This window comes from Xenopus laevis, chromosome 4L (assembly GCF_017654675.1).
Source record: "Xenopus laevis strain J_2021 chromosome 4L, Xenopus_laevis_v10.1, whole genome shotgun sequence".
NCBI lineage: Eukaryota > Metazoa > Chordata > Amphibia > Anura > Pipidae > Xenopus > Xenopus laevis.
In genome coordinates this window covers 95370121-95387503 of record NC_054377.1, presented here as the reverse complement: position 1 = coordinate 95387503, position 17383 = coordinate 95370121, and the positions used below count along the sequence as shown (strand labels likewise).

At 37.0% G+C, this 17383-nt stretch overlaps 2 protein-coding genes across 6 annotated transcripts in view; one reads left to right on the top strand and one right to left on the bottom strand.

Annotated features, from left to right (window-relative positions):
- The window catches only part of angptl1.L (angiopoietin like 1 L homeolog), a 16328-nt gene extending 413 nt beyond the window's left edge, over positions 1 to 15915 (top strand). Inside the window, exons 2-5 of the mRNA XM_018258497.2 lie at positions 8741 to 9585; positions 13994 to 14187; positions 14416 to 14686; positions 15656 to 15915. Of these exons, the coding sequence (XP_018113986.1) occupies positions 8772 to 9585; positions 13994 to 14187; positions 14416 to 14686; positions 15656 to 15843 (1467 nt within the window). The 5' untranslated portion in view covers positions 8741 to 8771 and the 3' untranslated portion in view covers positions 15844 to 15915. The remainder of the gene's footprint in view (positions 1 to 8740; positions 9586 to 13993; positions 14188 to 14415; positions 14687 to 15655) is intronic.
- LOC108714351 (ras-specific guanine nucleotide-releasing factor RalGPS2) overlaps positions 1 to 17383 on the bottom strand; it is a 128281-nt gene that overhangs the window by 43538 nt on the left and 67360 nt on the right. The gene's annotated exons all lie outside the window — the stretch shown is intronic.

The window sequence follows — 17383 nt, the reverse complement described above, 5'->3', positions numbered from 1 at the left end:
GACAGGCAAAATGAACATTTCACACTTAATGCTGTTGAACTGTCTGAGACATGAAACACATCTGGAAGCTATTAACCCCTTCACTAACAGAAAAAAAACACATTCTGGAAGCTAAGGGCTCAATGGAGAACCCGCTAGCCAGGGAATGTCAGCTGGAGGTAGAGCTCTGTAAATGTGAGCCCATTTATCAGTTATTCAAAAAAAGCAAGCAGATGGAAATTAAAGACGCTCTCAAGAGTAAACGATAGAATAATAAAGTAAAAAATACCCCCAAAAGTAATTAATGCCCGTTGAAGAGGAATCACAAGATTTGTACCATAAGTATATATATATATATATATATATATATATATATATATATATATATATATATATATATATATATATATATATATATATTGTTTGACATTTGTATACAGATGTTTTATGTTTTTCCTTTTTCTTCTTAAAAATAGGAGTTTCTTCATAGTTAAATTTCCAATTGCTTTTGCATATGTTTATTTTTTACATTTAGATTACTATTCTATGATTCAGTGACCTGGTATTTTTGCTGTATAGTTGCTACAAAATGTTCACATAGCAACCAAGAAAAATGGATTTAACATGAAATCAGATTCTACATTATTATGCATTTACTATTCAGTCCCTCATTTTCGCTTATTTCTTTTTCATGTTCCTCATTAGTGGTTGTTTTTCAGTTTACGTTGTCAGCTGCAGAACAAAAAAGCTATATACTTCAACAAGGATAATAACAAAAACAGAATGCTGTGCTTGCGCCCCCACCAACCAATCCACCATATGAGTTTTAATGTTCCTAACAGAAAGTTACCTGTCTGTTAATTCTATTTCATACTTAATCAACTTATGGGATACGTTTAACTAACAGTCCCACAGAAAATGACTTTTTCCGTAGCTGGATTCAATGGGCTGGGGATAATATCAGCGGCTCATACTTCCTAGTGCAGAATTTGGTATTGGGCTCCCCAATTCATGCTTCCCAATGATTACCCAAGCTTACTATTCCCAAAACCCAGCATCCCCTGTATGTCTGGCTGTTTCTATTGATCTCTTTAGACAACAGATTTATAAACTAACAAGGGCACGATTGCTTTTATACTCAAATCTCATAGTTTAATTCTCTCTTATATTTTATAGCACTGGGTAGATATTTCTTATTAATGGGATGGGATCGGCCATTCGGAAACACGTTATCCAGAAAGACTCCGTTTTATCCATAATTTTAAAAAATGTTTACCTTTTTCTCTATAATAATAAAACAGTTGCTTGTACTTGATCCAAACTAAGATATAATTAATCCTTATTGGAAGCAAAACCAGCCTATTGGCTTTATTTAACGATGACATGCTTTTCTAGTAGACTTATGGTATGAAGATCCAAACTATGGAAAGATCCGTTATCCAGAAAACCCTAGGTCCGAGCATTCTGTATAACATGTTCCATACCTGTTTTAAGACACAAATAGCACCACAAAGTTCTACAATTGCTTATATCACTTAGCACTGATTATAAGGATATATAGTTTTGTAGTTCTTCTGTTTTGTAAATAACACCATACTGATAGACTTATTCACATATCAGAGATGTAACACCTAGGAGGTTATTTATTAAGGTTCGAGTTGTGTTTTCATGAAAATTCAAGTTTTCAAGCATTTTTTTTGGACAAAATTCACATTTTTGGTCTTAAAAAAAAATAGATTTTTTTTTTAAATTAATTTATTTGAGATTTATTACACCTCAACCCTGGAAAATAGCTTGAATCCGAAAATAAACCATTGATAACATTTCAAGGTCATTTAGTATTTAATGGCAGAGGTCCCTTGAACCATTTGAAGATGTTATTAACCTTCATGATGTTTGAGTTTTTTTATGAGGGTTCGCCTGAAAACTTGATCAATTTGAGCGACTCAAGATTTTTTTTTTTCATTGAAAACTCTGTTTATTCGAGCAACTTGAACTCTCTGATTCAAGCTTTTTCTATTAAATGGTTTCTTATTTAAGAAAAACCTTGGAGTTGTGAGTTCATTCGAGGTATAGAAAACTCTAACATTCAACCTTTGATAAATAGCCCCCTAATGTACAAAACAACATGTGAACGATTTGCCTTCAGAATCATCTGACTGCGGATAACATTGCTGATTCAGTTAGAAGTCATTTGAAATAAGTTGCTGCTAAACTCACCACTTGGAATTTCCACAAGATTACACAATAATAATAACATATTAATAGGTACTGAAAGAATAGCTGGTAGGATTATTGCAGAAACAGATGCAGAGCTGGATTCAGATCAAAAATGTGGAGGCCACATCCCTCCTAAATTCTTAAACAAGATGGAAATAAATCATTTTTGGTCATCCCTGTGATTCAGAACATGCAAGCAATTACCCACATGATCAAAGCAAGAAAAACATTATCTTGCCATCCTGAGAGCTTGGCACACTGCTCTCTCTCTTGGGAGACAGTTTTGTTTCAAAAGACCGTCGCATTAAGCTCCATGAACATTCAAATTACAAACTTCATCTGTAGCAATTAGCAATAAATAGTTGGCAAAACAATGTAAAACTTGCTCCATGAGATTAACTACCAGATCTTATTTCCAGTTATTCCACCAGTGACCCCCCCCCCCCCCACTGCAAGACAGGAAAAGCCCATGATGAAGCAAATTACATTTTGGCATTACATGGCCTGCTCAATATGTTGCAGCATTTATTTACAATAAATAAATAATAAAAGCCGGTTATCAGCTGCACCCAGCACTGGGAACAAAGCAGGCCCTATTATATAAAACAAGATCTTTTATTAACAAGGAAGATAAATAATAAACCCCTGCAAATCACTATTCCCCGTGGAGTAGAGAAGCAATGTAGATTTGGAGAGGGAGAAGTGATATGGAAACAGACTGTACTTCGACTATCGAATAGTCGAACGATTTTTGGTTTGAATTGTTCGATTCGAAGGTCGTAGTCGAAGGTCGAAGTAGCCAAAAAAAACATTCGAAATTCAAACTATTTTTTCTCTATTCCTTCACTCGAGCTAGGCCCCGTAGTGTTATGTCTGTCTGGATATTTACACACAATTTGATACGTGAAAGCTCAAAATGACAACCTGCCAGCTCACAGGGTAAATAAACCACAGTTGTTTTACATTTCATATTGAGTGCAATAGCTAGCATTTTTAGCTACTGTAATAGATTTTGTCTAAAAATATTGGATCTATACCTGCAGCATTTGGAGTTGCTACACTTGCTATGCGAGTATACTACTTGGTGGTTCACTGTTGAGTTAACTTATAGAATGTTATAGAATAGAAAATTCGAAGCAAGTTTTCCATCGGCCTTCATTATTTATTTTCTATCGATTTTAATTATTTGGCTTCTTCTTCTGCCTCTTTCCAGCTTTCAAATGGGGGTCACTGACCCCATCTGAACAAACAAATGCTCTGTAAGGCTACACGTTTATTGTTATTGCTACTTTTTATTACTCATCTTTTTATTCAGGCCTCTCCTATTCATATTCCAGTCTCTTATTCTCTTATGCAATCTGGAGAGCTAATAAAAAATTAAAACCATTTGCAAAATGTCTATCACTCTCTACATACATCATACTGAAAGTTAATGTAAAGGTGAACAACCCCTTTAAACACAAGTTTTCCAGTTTACTGAGCTGTGCATGCTATATCAGAGCCAGCCTCTAGATGGTTTCAGGGCAGTAGGACACAAATTCCTAAGAACATCGTCTTACTTAAACAGTAAAACAGGCCTGTGTCTTTGGATGAAATGCTACCTTATATTTAGTTATATAGTTAATGGTTCATTCATTGCAGCTGATTATCACATCCCGCCTCTGCGACAGGACACATAACTATACATTACAGGGATGATCTCACACACCTGCAAAAGAAATATACACAACGCACACAGACCCCAATTAAATCAACCACATTTCAGAATGGAAAATACATCTTATCATCAAGGGAATAGAAGTTCATTGGTAAAACAGAAAATAACATATTTCCGACTACTATTTCCTGAAAAGCGAAAAAGAGCTTAAAGGATTCTGTAAGTAGAAACACACTAGACAAAAGAATGACCTTTTGAAACCGAGAACCCAGGGGAAAATGTAACATTCGTTCTGCGTTTGTGCTTACCTGCAAAGCAGGCTTCTGTGTATTTAATACACTTGGTAGAAATGACTTATTGTACAGGAAAAGCCACATGAGGGGATACGTTGGCACAGAGATAAAAGAAAAGGTGCAGTGAAATGCAAATAGACGTTTTTAGTTACAGCTTCAATTAAACAGTAAGTCTAATTTGTAACATGGGATTCACTTTCATGGCTCAAAACAGCAAAAACATTGATGCACTCCAAAAAGCTTTAGCCACAAGGGATACTGGAGTCAAAAACACATATGATAGCCTGAGCAGAAAAACTGGAAAGATTCACTGGCTGCTCCGTGTCTGGAAAAGCAATCACTGGAATCTGACTTCCAAGAAGGAAATCGGTTATTGGTCAACCCAAGGTATTATTTCTATTACACGTGTCACAACCTATTGCAATGATTTACCCACAACATAAATATAGTATATAACTACATCAGAAAAGATTGATAAATAAATAGAAAAGCAAGTCTGACTGGCTGTTATTGACTAATCTATAGGTTTTCTTTAAGGATATAGGAACTCCTTGTAGTTACAATGGGCACATTTCCAACCATGACTTTATCTGGGCTCAAATGCTGGTTTAAACATTTACAGCCGCTCTTAAAAAAGGGTAAAGATTGGATTCAGCTAATAATCTATTAAAGGGCTTCTGACCTCGCAAACACTTATTTTCCAGTTCAGTTAGGTTACATCAGACGTAAAGACTTTTTCAGATGCTTTCTATTTTTTGTTTTTGACAGTTTTTCTAAACCTGAAACTTTAAATCTCCTTTGTATGTTATTTCAGTCTGGCAGCTCAGTTCTCCAAGTACAGGCTCTTCAAAACTGTTACAATTTGCTATATTAGTTGACACATTTATCAGAAACATCTGTGGAATATTAGCTATTATATTAACTATAACAACTGCCTTTAAAGGGGAAGTAAAGTCTAAAATAGAATAAGGGTAATGTCACACTCTGAGATTCGGTGAGATTTAGTCGCCCAGCGACTAATTGCCTCTTCTTTGGGGCGACTAATCTCCCCGAACTGCTTCCCCCTGTTTTCCGCCTGCTAGAATGAAAAAAAGCCTGGGGCAATGGCACTCGCAGCGTTTTGTTTTCCGAAGTCGTCCGAAGTTTCCTCAAGGCAACTTTGAGCAACTTCAGAAAACGAAGCATCGCGAGTGCCATGCCATAGTCATGTTTTCATTTTAGTAGGCAGAAGACAGGGGCAGTTTATCTGTTTAAATCTGGCTCTGTGGTCTTTGTCTCTGCCACTGGAGTTGGAAACAGTAAAGGGGATGTAAAGGCAAAAATAAAATCCAATCTCTACACAGTTGCCAACTGCTCTACAGGGAAACAAATAAAGCTGCTTGAGTTCTGCATGGCTGGGAAGTAAGGTTGGGCCCCCCTGCTGTTCATAAATTTGAATGTTTCCCTGCAGAGCAGTTAAGGACCTTCTGACAATTCTTATCCACAGCAGTAAATGAAGGGAGAATTTCACTACATACAGTCAGGTTTCTTATAAAAACAGTACACATTTTTTAATTAAAGTATATTGTAGATAGATTTCTTTTTCTTTAAAGAAAGTAAAAATGGATAATTTCTTTTTCATTAAAGAAAATAAAAATGGGATTTTATTTTTTAGCCTTTACATGCCCTTTAAAGAAAGTTTTCACCTTTGAGTTACATTTTGGTATGATATTGAAAGTGGTATTCTGAGCCAATTTGCAATTAGTCTTCAATTTGTATCCCTGGTTTTTGAATTATTTAGCTTTTTTGATCACCAACTCTCCAGTTTGGAATTAAAGCAGCTATCTGGTTGCTAGGGTCCAAATTATCAAACCAGGAAGTGGTTTGAATGAGTGACTGGTAGAGAGAGTCTGGGCCTGAATAGAAAAAGAATAAAAAGTACCAAAAGCATTGAAGCCTCACAGAGCAATTGTTTGTTTTTTTTGTTGCTGGGGTCTGACACTCATTTGAAATCTGGAAAGTGCCATAATTAGACAAATAAATCAAAAACTATTTGAAACAATTAAAACATTGATTACAAATGGTCATTCTATAACATACTAAAAGTTAACTTAAAAGGTAAATTATCCCTTTAATGGAGAAACTCTAATCTTCAATAGTAGGAAAAATGGCCAAACATAAGATGGTTTTTAAAGTCATTATTACTGTAATAATACCTGCAAACAGCTGAACTGAAAATGAGTGTTTGGTGAGTAACACATTGAACAGTAGACTGACATGGTACTAAAAGTCTTATATATCGCTAGCATGGTTTTGCACACCTATCGCCAGGAGATTTCTCTCTCAGGCGGACAAATAGCTACTCCACGAAAGTGTGAATTTTACAGAAGGTTACCTTTTTCACCAGAGTTTCCTTCAACAGCTTAGACCTGGCGAACTGATAAGGTGAAACTTCATCCTCCTCAACCTTAAATCAGTGACATCATATCCTGTATGCTGGAAACTATGGCGTTTTTTTTTCCATTTTTTAAAGCGGAATCATCTTTATAAGTCCTAACTATTAAAGATTTTTGTGTGAACCAATTTGAGAGGCATGCCGCATTTGTTTAAGTGTGGGCTCAGGTCTAGGACATTAGAGGATCTCTTTAGTCTTTTTTAGTGCTTCCTTGGAAATTTGTAATAAGAAGCGGCCACTTCGAGCATTTGCGCCAACATCTCTAATAAAGAAGTCTATATGACACACTGTATTAAAATTGACCTAAGAGTACTAACAAACTCTCGCTAGGCAGAATACAACGCTAGCGAAAGATCACTAAGAAATGCTTGCGCTGATGAATTAGCGCTAGTGAAACTTCACCTGCATTCGGCTGCTGAGATGCAACTTTTTAGTGGATTAGCGTAGTGGTAACAAATTTACACCTGGTGAAGTGGTGCGAAGTGTGGTGGAGAGTTTGCTGGCGGAAATTCGCCCTTTAATGAATTTACCCCATGTGTTAAGATCCTAATTCTTAGTTTTCTCTTCTGCATAAGATTGAATGTTGATGCAGAGTGGAGCTTTGACAACTCTGATGGGAAAATAATCCACAAAAGGGCTTCTAGAGCAGTGGTGCTCCAAACATTTTGTATTAGATTAGCCTTTTAGGTATGGTCTATTGTTCAGATCTTAAATACAATGGCTTTGGAAATGGGTATATTTCAATAAAACACCTACCGAGTGTCGGACTGGGACACCAGGGGCCCACCAAAAAACCTTAGACCATGGGCCCACCCTCAGTACTATTTTTCCTCTCCTCACTCAACCTCTACTCTCCTAGTCTCTTTTCTTTACATACTATAATCCATTATTCCACCTATTTAGACACTTGTTCTCATAGAAATAGGGAATAGCCATGAAATAGGCCAAAAGTTTAGCAGCATGAGGGCGCACTGTCACCTTGGCCCACCTGGAGTTTCCCTCGTATCCCGGTGGGCCAGTCCGACACTGCACCTACCCCCCTATGTAATAAAAGGCACCAAGTTTGCTCTGTAGCAGTAACCAATAGCAACCAATAAGGTATTTGCTTTTAAACATGTGACCAGTAAATGCAACCTGCTGAATGGTTGCTATGGTTACTGCCCCTGGGAAAACTGCCTTTTATTACATAAACCCACGTGTTTTCTTTTAGTGTAATGCATTTTCCATGGCAATATAACACAAATTTGTAGACCCTGATACAATAACTTTTGCTAGAAGAAGAACCTACATTTATAAAGTCTAGGCACCTCTGTTCTAGATAATTCATTTAAAAAATGTACATATTATATATTATAACGCAGTAAAAGAGAGAGTAGCAGCACTAGTAATAAAAGGGTATGGAAAGTCAACACAAAAGTATCTAGAACAGCCATGATGTCAAATAAAGCTGGATAAGGCTCTTTGCAACAATACATACTATTATTATTATTATTATTATTATTATTAGAGTACTATACTACTATTTACTTGTTACACGAATCTTAATTGTCTGTGTGGACTAAGGGGCCACCAGGAAGTACAAAGAACAGACACAAAAGGGTCACATGTCATCATTTTGGAAGTTTGTCTAATCTCAAGATCATGGTACTAGGGTTATGCAGCCAGCGTAAGCTCAGACTGGAGGTGTAGGCTGTTTCTAATGTGACCACAAAAGCAAGACAAGTAGAAGTGCCATAAGGTATGGGAAATGCTCTGCCTTTTAAAACATAAAAATGGAAAATACCCCGAGACACACTTTTTACTTAAAAAAAAAAAAGTGTGCATCTAAACAAAGCCATTATTCTCTGGAATCAAGCCCAATAACTAATATCAAAGGGCAGAAAATGCCAGAAAAACTTAATGTTCTTTAATATTGTAAAGAAGCAGGTCTAAAAAAAACAGCTGCCGGCTGAATCTAATGGAAACCAAAACATGCATGATACACAGTGTGTCTGCAAAGTATCCTTTCTGATTATGAAATGCTCATTTGTTTTGAAAAGTAAAAACATTTCATGATAGAACATAAATATGGAATTCTGCAGTAAATATAAGTAAAGTGGCATTTTATCAGAAGCACGTATAATCAAAGCATCTGACCTTCCTCTTTCATTTTTGCAGAATTTTAGGCACCAGACTCCCCCTGTTTAGGATGGACACGACACTTTGGAACCTTGGACTGATGCTTTTTTTAGTGGTACCCACAGGCCTCTGTTCAAATAGTGATACCAAAAGTAGAAGACAGACATTAACTAGGATTGCTCGTTCTACTGATGAAGTAGATGATGGAAAACGGTGCGGTTATACCTTCTTGGTGCCTCAACAGAAAGTCACGGGACCCATATGTGTCCTTACAAAAGGATCTGGCCCAAATAAGGAGTTGGTGACTAGGATGGATTTAGAGAATGTAAAAGATGTTTTGGCTAAACAGAGGCGGGACATGGAAATGCTTCAAGTGGTTGTGGCCGTTGATGGGAATATAGTAAATGAAGTGAAGCTGCTAAGAAAGGAGAGTCGCAACATGAACTCCCGCGTGACACAACTTTATATGCAGCTCTTGCATGAAATTATCCGCAAAAGAGACAATGCTCTTGAAGTTTCTCAGCTGGAGACAAAGATCCTTAATGTAACATCAGAAATGCTCCGAGCAGCTACTCGTTACAAAGAGCTGGAACTGAAATATGCATCATTGGTAGATGTTGTTAATAATCAGTCATCTGTTATTGCACTGCTGGAAGAACAATGCATGAAAGTTTTCTCCAGGAGGGACAGCCCAGGCTCACCACCTTTAGTGCAAGTTGTTCCCCAGCACTACCCCCAGATCCACCAGTACACACCTGGGCTTGGGGGTGGTAATGAAATTCAGAGGGACACTGGATACCCAAGAGTCAGAGACAGCAGACAGCCACCACAAGCCCCGACAAGCAGCCCATTCAGGATCCCTCCAGTAACAATCATTGATGAAGGTAAAGTTTATTGAATTAGTATATATCATGAACTAACAGGTCTCTGCTTTAAAAACAGATATAAGCGGATCTTTCCCTAATTTGGATCTTTGTACCTTAAATCTACTAGAAAATCATGTAAAAAAATAAACCCAATATGCTGGTTTTGACTCCAATAAGGATTCATTATATCTTAATTGGAACCAAGTACAAGGTACTGTTTTATTACAGAGAAAAAGGAAATCATTTTTAAAAAATTGTGGATTATTTGGATAAAATTGAGTCTATGGGAGATGGCCTTTGCACAATTCTGAGCTTTCTGATCACGGATCCCATACCTGTGTAAAAAAAAATAATCAAGTTAATCTCCACTTTTCTTCCTTATCAGCAACCGGTCTCTTTGTGCAGGAGTCAGAGACAAATCTTGATTTGCGGAAAGGGGAATATCGAAGAGTAACTTGATTATTGCAGAAAAGTAACAGAATTTTGAATTACTTATATTTAAAAGATTATTCACGTGAGATTAAGTTTATAGTAGATTTGAATTTAACCTAGCACTCCAGTGAATATAGAGGTGCTACCTATACAAGAGAGCAATACCCTGAGCGACTCAATTACACCACAACTTTGGTGGCGGATAAAATATTCGCAAACTGCAAATTTAAGTTGCTGTCAATGCTATTTTCACGCACAACCTCGCACATTGGGTGCTCTTGTGCAAACTCCCGTCTGATTTGTGCGCCATTTGCGAAAATTTATTCACACTGCGACTTCGCAAAAAAACATGCGCAATACAACCATTTGCGAAAAATATGTGCTGCGCGAACTTTATAAATGACCCCTAATGACTTATAAAATGTTACAGCATAAGGCTAATGCCAGACCTCTCAGCTAGAGGTTAAATTATGCCCCAACACCAAGGATCAGCCCCTTCTTTGTCTGCACTTGGGATAATTGTGTTGGCCTGGTTGGGGGTGTAGGCAAAGAAGGGGCCGATTCTTGGCGTAGGAGATCGGTGAAGGGCAGAGTTTATCCATTAGCCTAATGCCAAGAAGATTAATACAAACAAATAAACGGATTTCTTCACACAACATAAATTTGGTCCTCCTGTAAAAGGTATGGCAAAAAGGAGGAAAAACATGAGCATTATGTCATAAAAAGGCACAACATTTTAGTCACTAAATGATTATAAATAATACCTAAAAATAATAATCTAGGCAGCATAAAATACCCTCTTCCCTTCCTGAGGAAACCGTTCAGCATATCATTTCTATTTTAGGCAGCATGACATTGAATAAAAGCTCTATTCTTTTGAGTGTAATTTAATAACTTTTGAGTTTCTCAAATGTGGTTTTAAAATATGTAAAAAAAAAAACAAAAAAAAAAAACATCCTGGTAATTACCTTACAGAAACAAATGGAAAGTCAAATATTTTAAGGATTAACAATATCAACCCTGAGGGGACCATCCTTCCTGAAAAACAGAGGACATTCCCTTCATTTGTCATATAAAACAAAAGACAAAGTAACTTTTCAACAAGGAGAAACGGTGAAAAAAAGAAAAGAAAAAATATAAGCTTTATCCCATGGAATGAGTACTGCCACGTGAATGTTCAGAAAACCATCCCAGGGAACCTGAGGGGCCTCACAGTACTTCTGATAGAAAAATCACAATTTCCCCCAAAAACAAAAGTCACGGTTTCATTTTTATGGTACATCCTGTAGACAGGCAAAGCCAAGTAAGAGACTAAATTGCTAACAGTTTAAAAATTAGCATCACTTTCAAGTAGGGATGCACCGAATACACTATTTTGGATGTGGCCGAACCCCAGAATCGTTCTTGAAAGATTCAGCATAAAACAAAAAAACACAAAATGTCAATTATGACAGCAAATGTGCTAAATCCTTTGTGCTTTATTAAGATCTTCACACAATGTTTTGGGGGTTCCTCCCCTTCATGAAAGATTCGACTGAATACGGAGCTGAATCCGAACCCTCATTTGCATATGCAAATGAGTGAGGGGGAGGGAAACATTTTTTACTTCATTGTTTTTTGATAAAATAGACACAATTTTAAGGATTTGCTTCGACCAGGCACAAGGATTCAGATGAATTCCTGCTGAAAAGGGTCGAATCCTGGATTTGGTGCATCCCTATTTACAAGATGGAGAAATCCATAAATTGTTTGTTAGCACAGGCAGGGAATTGCAAAGAAAGGATATAAGAATACCAATGCTAACACAGAATGCTAATTTCCCCTTTAAAATCCAATAACATTGCAAATATCTGGCAAAACTGTTGATAAAGCCAAACACAAGCTACAAGTTCAAAAGGGTTGGATGGGACAGTTCCATAGTCCATTCTACCACCTTTTATTTAGCAACTTGCCAAACCCAATTATTGTACAAGCTAGAGCCCAATGTGGAGGAAGGTATATACCGTTTATGGAAACGAACTTTTAGTATACAACAAACATATTGGGAATCTTACGGCTATCGCTATATCAGGCACAGCTAACAGTCAACAGGCTATCAGCCAACAAAATTAATCTGCCACGCAGAGACAAAACAAGAGTTTCTTTAAAAGAAAACAAAATAGTAACCTCTTGCATTAGCCAGGTTTACAGTGACTGATTTTAACCAGGCTAAATACTTTTTGGGAATTTCTATGGCATTACAGGGGTTGTGCAACTTCAAATTAACATTAAGGGGCCAATTCATTAACTTCGAGTGAAGGAATAGAAGAAAAAAAACGTAGAATTTCGAAGTGTTTTTTGGCTACTTCGAATCGAAGGATTCGAACTAGAAATCGTTCGACTATTCGACCATTCGATAGTCGAAGTACTGTCTCTTTAAGAAAAAACTTCGACCCCCTAGTTCACCACCTAAAGCTACCGAACCCAATGTTAGCCTATGGGGAAGGTCCCCATAGGCTTGCCTAACTTTTTTTGGTCAAAGGATAATCCTTCGATCGTTCGATTCGAAGGATTTAATCGTACGATCGCTCGATTATTCCTTCGATCGTTCGCAGTATTTGCGTAAAATCCTTCGACTTCGAAGTCGAAGGATTTTCATTCCCCAGTCGAGGGTTAATTAACCCTTGATGAATTTGCCCCTAAGTATGATAAAGAGAGTGACATTCTGAGACAATTTGAAATTGGTTTTCATTTTGTATTTGTGGTTTTTGAGTTAAGCTTTTTATTCAACAGCTCTCCAATTTGCAATATCAGCAATCCAGTTGCTAGGGTCCAAATTTCCCTAGCAACCATGCATTGATTTGGATAAGAGACTGGAATATGAACAGTAGATTAATAAAAAGTAGCAATAACATTACATTTGTAGCCTTACAGAGCATTTGTTTTTTAGATGGGGTCAGTGAACCCTATTTGAAAGATGCAAAGAATCATAGGAAAAAGGCAAATTAAAAAAAAAAAAAAAGAATGAATACCAATTAAAAAGTTGCATAGAATTGACCATTCTATAACATAATAAAAGCTGACTTTTTAAGTCGGACCACACAGACTGACTTGCATGCCAAAGCGCATACATGGAGCTAATGACCCAAACAAGAAGATTTAAACAAAAGAAAGAGAGAAGGCTCCATTCACTGAACCATGTTGCTAGCAGGGTTATTGACGGATTACATTTTCAAGCAAGAAATACAGGTGTGATTTAACGTCTATTCAACCTCATTCCCCTCACTGTAATTGCACTAATAATTGCAAAAAAAATACAAATACAAGTTAAAATGCAACCTAAGGAACGGTTCTCCAGTTGCCTCAAAGCTGAAATGGCACCAAAGACAAAGTGACCATGACTGCTTGTTAATTACAAAAACCAACACTCAAAAAAGAACCATATGAAACTATATAAAAGTGCGTCATCCAAATAACCTAAACAACAAAGCTCATATTTACTCCAAAGTGGTTATTGACACAATTAGTGGCTCTATCAAATATTAAGGTATAGGTCTTGAATAAGTATGCTTATTGCAGCATTTTTACATATTATTCTCAAGATTTTTTCCAACATAAAATAATGTTATATTACAAAGAACCTTGAGTTTCAGTGCTTTCAAAAGGAAAATATAACTGAAGACAAAATCTAATTGCAGGATATGTTTAACCAATTAATAAGAGAATTGTTAAAGTCTGATTTTGCATGGCACTGTATATTAATGTTTAGAAGAAACCCTATTATAGCTTTGGCATCAAATACATGCAGCAGGGAATATGAAAATTACATATTGCCATTCCACACCATATAAGAAAACTGAATTTGCCAAAAAAGCTTTTTTTCAGTGACAGTATATTTTCAGCTGTGTATACAGTGAAAAGCAGAAACGGTATTACTTCAGGGATAGGGTTGCATGTACTAGGCGACTGACAAAAAATGTGGTAGAAAATTACCCTATTGGTTTTCTATTAACAGGCCCATTTAGAGACTGCCAGCATGCCAAAGAATCAGGATTTTCCAGCAGTGGAATTTATTTGATAAAACCAGACAATGCCAACAGTCCTATGCAGCTTTGGTGTGAGAACAGTTTGGATCCAGGTGGATGGGCAGTCATACAGAGAAGAACTGATGGATCAGCAAACTTTTTTAGGAACTGGGAAACATATAAGGTATTTATGCCAAGTTACCTTTAGATCGACAATTACTTTTAGAGAATTCTTTAAAAATGCATTTTAACTGTAGTACAGATGGACACAATATGGGGCCATATAATGGAAGTAGGGATACCATTTTAAAACAAGGGGATCTATAAAACCAGGGGAAACCAATATGATTAATTATAAATACTGTATAATTTTCCCAGGAAAAGTAACATTTAATTTAATCTCTCCCCAAAGAAAGGTTTTGGGAACATTGATGCAGAGTACTGGCTGGGACTGGAGAACATCTACCAGTTGACTAACCAAGACAATTACAGGCTTCTGATAGAGCTGGAAGACTGGAGCAATAAGAAAGTGTATGCAGAATACAGTAGTTTCCGACTGGAGCCAGAGAGTGAATTCTACAAACTTCGTCTGGGAACATATCAGGGCAATGCAGGAGACTCCATGGTCTGGCACAATGGCAAGCAGTTCACCACTTTGGACAGGGACAAAGACATGTACTCAGGTAAATTAATAATGTACTTTATGTAGATACTGCTTAAAACTATGATGACAAAAATGACCAAGTGAGGAAGAAAAAAAAAAAAGGCTGTGAGCAGCAAAAAAATAAATAATATAGTACATTTCATTCGCATTCTGGAGTAATGCAGCCACACACTCGATCGCCTAGTTGCACAGATTGATTTAACTATCAGGGGGATTGAAACATTTGAAGGCATACAGAATGGTCATATCAGTCTAAGGGCCGCATATTATGCATGTTTAAAGTTTTCTCAAATTTCTCCAAAAATTACAAACTAGTAAGTTAATGAAACGGACCTTAGACAGCAACATGTATGTTTTAATCTGTGGCAAGAAAACAATTATAAAGTTTAAAAAAATCTATACAATGTATAAAGCATAATATTACATTTGACCAAGGATCACCAGATCAGAAAATGCATTTTACAGTTGGTCAAGTTCGACTTAAACAGACAAATCTTCTCATATACAGTAGGTGCAGTACCCAATAACCAAGTACAGGATCTGTTATTCAGAAACCCATTGTCCAGAAAGCTCAGATTACAGGAACTGCCATCTATAGACTTTACTATAATTAAATAATTAAACTTGAGAGAGAGAGAGAGAGAGAGAGAGAGAGAGAGAGAGAGAGAGAGAGAGAGAGAGAGAGAGAGAGAGAGAGAGAGAGAGAGAGAGAGAGAGAGAGAGAGAGAGAGAGAGAGAGAGAGAGAGAGAGAGAGAGAGAGAGAGAGATTCAAGCTCAGTTAGGACAGATGAAATGTCAGTCAGAATTCATTTTTGAGCAACTGGATTTTTCACTGGAAGGAAGTAATTTTTGTTTATATGTATTTCCAGGCACATCATAATTCAATACCCACTGTACTACTGTTTACTACAATGGGAAACACAGTTATAAACCCAACCATGCATTACCATAGAAACCACTTTTTATAGCAATCTCTCTTAATTTCAGGTAACTGTGCTCATTTTCATAAAGGAGGATGGTGGTACAACGCTTGCGCCCATGCCAATCTCAATGGAGTGTGGTACAGAGGAGGGCATTATCGTAGCAAACATCAAGATGGCATTTACTGGGCCGAGTACAGAGGAGGATCCTATTCCCTCAAAGCAGTCCAGATGCTGATCCGGCCCATTGACTGATACATCCATTACAATAAACAGAAGCACAGACACCAATTATATAGTGGAATTAAAACAATACTTTATTTTTGAGACTGGATTTTATTGATTTATTGACAACTGAAGCATAAGAAATAATCAAAAAACTATTTATGGAAAATATGAAAGATGTTACACTTTATCCAAGACGATTTAACAAAAATTATATGTACAACAAGATAAAGTAATTAATATGTCAATATGACATTTACATCAGGGGCATGTATGGAACTCTACCCACTGTTGGTGTTAAAAAGGAAATTGAAGCCACAGAGTAATCTTGCTATAACATTTTTTTGTTTAATGGCATTGTCACTTCACCAGCATTATCAGTTTAATGTTCAGTTACAAGGGTACTTCTTCCCTGAGGCCAGACGAGAAGCCTGAATGGGCAGCAAAAAGCCACCCGCGGGACAGGTTGCTTTCTTTTTTTTCCTCTGAAGAAAACCACAAACGCCAGCTCAACCCAATCTGCAACTGGTGAAGTAAGCAGGTGGAAAGGAGGGTAGCACGGCTGGAAGCAAGCTCTGGGGTGGGTAGCTAAAATTAGGCCCAAAAGGTAAAAAGCTATGGAGAAACATGGGCAGCAATTTAAGATGAGTAGAGCGATTGAAACTGGGAAGCAGTACAGCACTGTGTGTCACACAGCAGGCATATTATTAGAATTTGGAGAACACTGTAAAGGTGGCCGTATATGTTAAGATTTATTTTCGTTATCATGGATGATTTGTCCATCAACAAAAGCATTTCAAGCGACATAGTCTAGTAGAAGCTAGGAAACTGTGGGTCGCTGCCTGCTTGGCCCTGCAAATAATTGGACAATGGATCAATTTCACTCTGACCGATGCAAATTTCCCAACCTGACCGGTTGATTTTCCGACTGATGACGTACGACCGTTTTGGTGCCCAATTACCTCATGATAATTTGACGGATTAGACGGTTCGCTCGCAAAAAAATTGGTTGAAAAAGCTTAACATCTATGGCCACTATAATACTGTTGTTTTGTCTGCAGACACTACAGTGTTTGTGTATAGGAGAGAGAACTGCATGCACTGTACAGTGAAGCACCACATAGATGCCAGGGCACAAGCGTAAGCTCTGCTAAATACACACAGGATACACAGCAGGTAAACATGGCCGAAAAAACTTTGAGAAAACAATGACACCCCCCCAAAAATACAACAATATTATGAGGAATAATCAAAAAGTTTACTTTAATCTGCTTAAAACCAGCTTCAACTTCCACATGCCGTCATGTAAACAATGTAAGTGAGCTTTATTTCCTTGCAGAGCTTTACACCTTGAACTGATGTTGTTGTCATTATTATTATTATTATTTAAGCATATTTATGTCTTATACATTTTATATCAAGATACCTGTATAATGGTTCTAGCTGAATGTGAACTACTTGATGTCATGGAATGTGAGCTCTGCTTTAGACAAGAACTTGGAAATGATATTCAAGTTTCCAGACAAAAAATCTGCAACCAGTAAATCTTTAAGACAAGCACATTATGTGT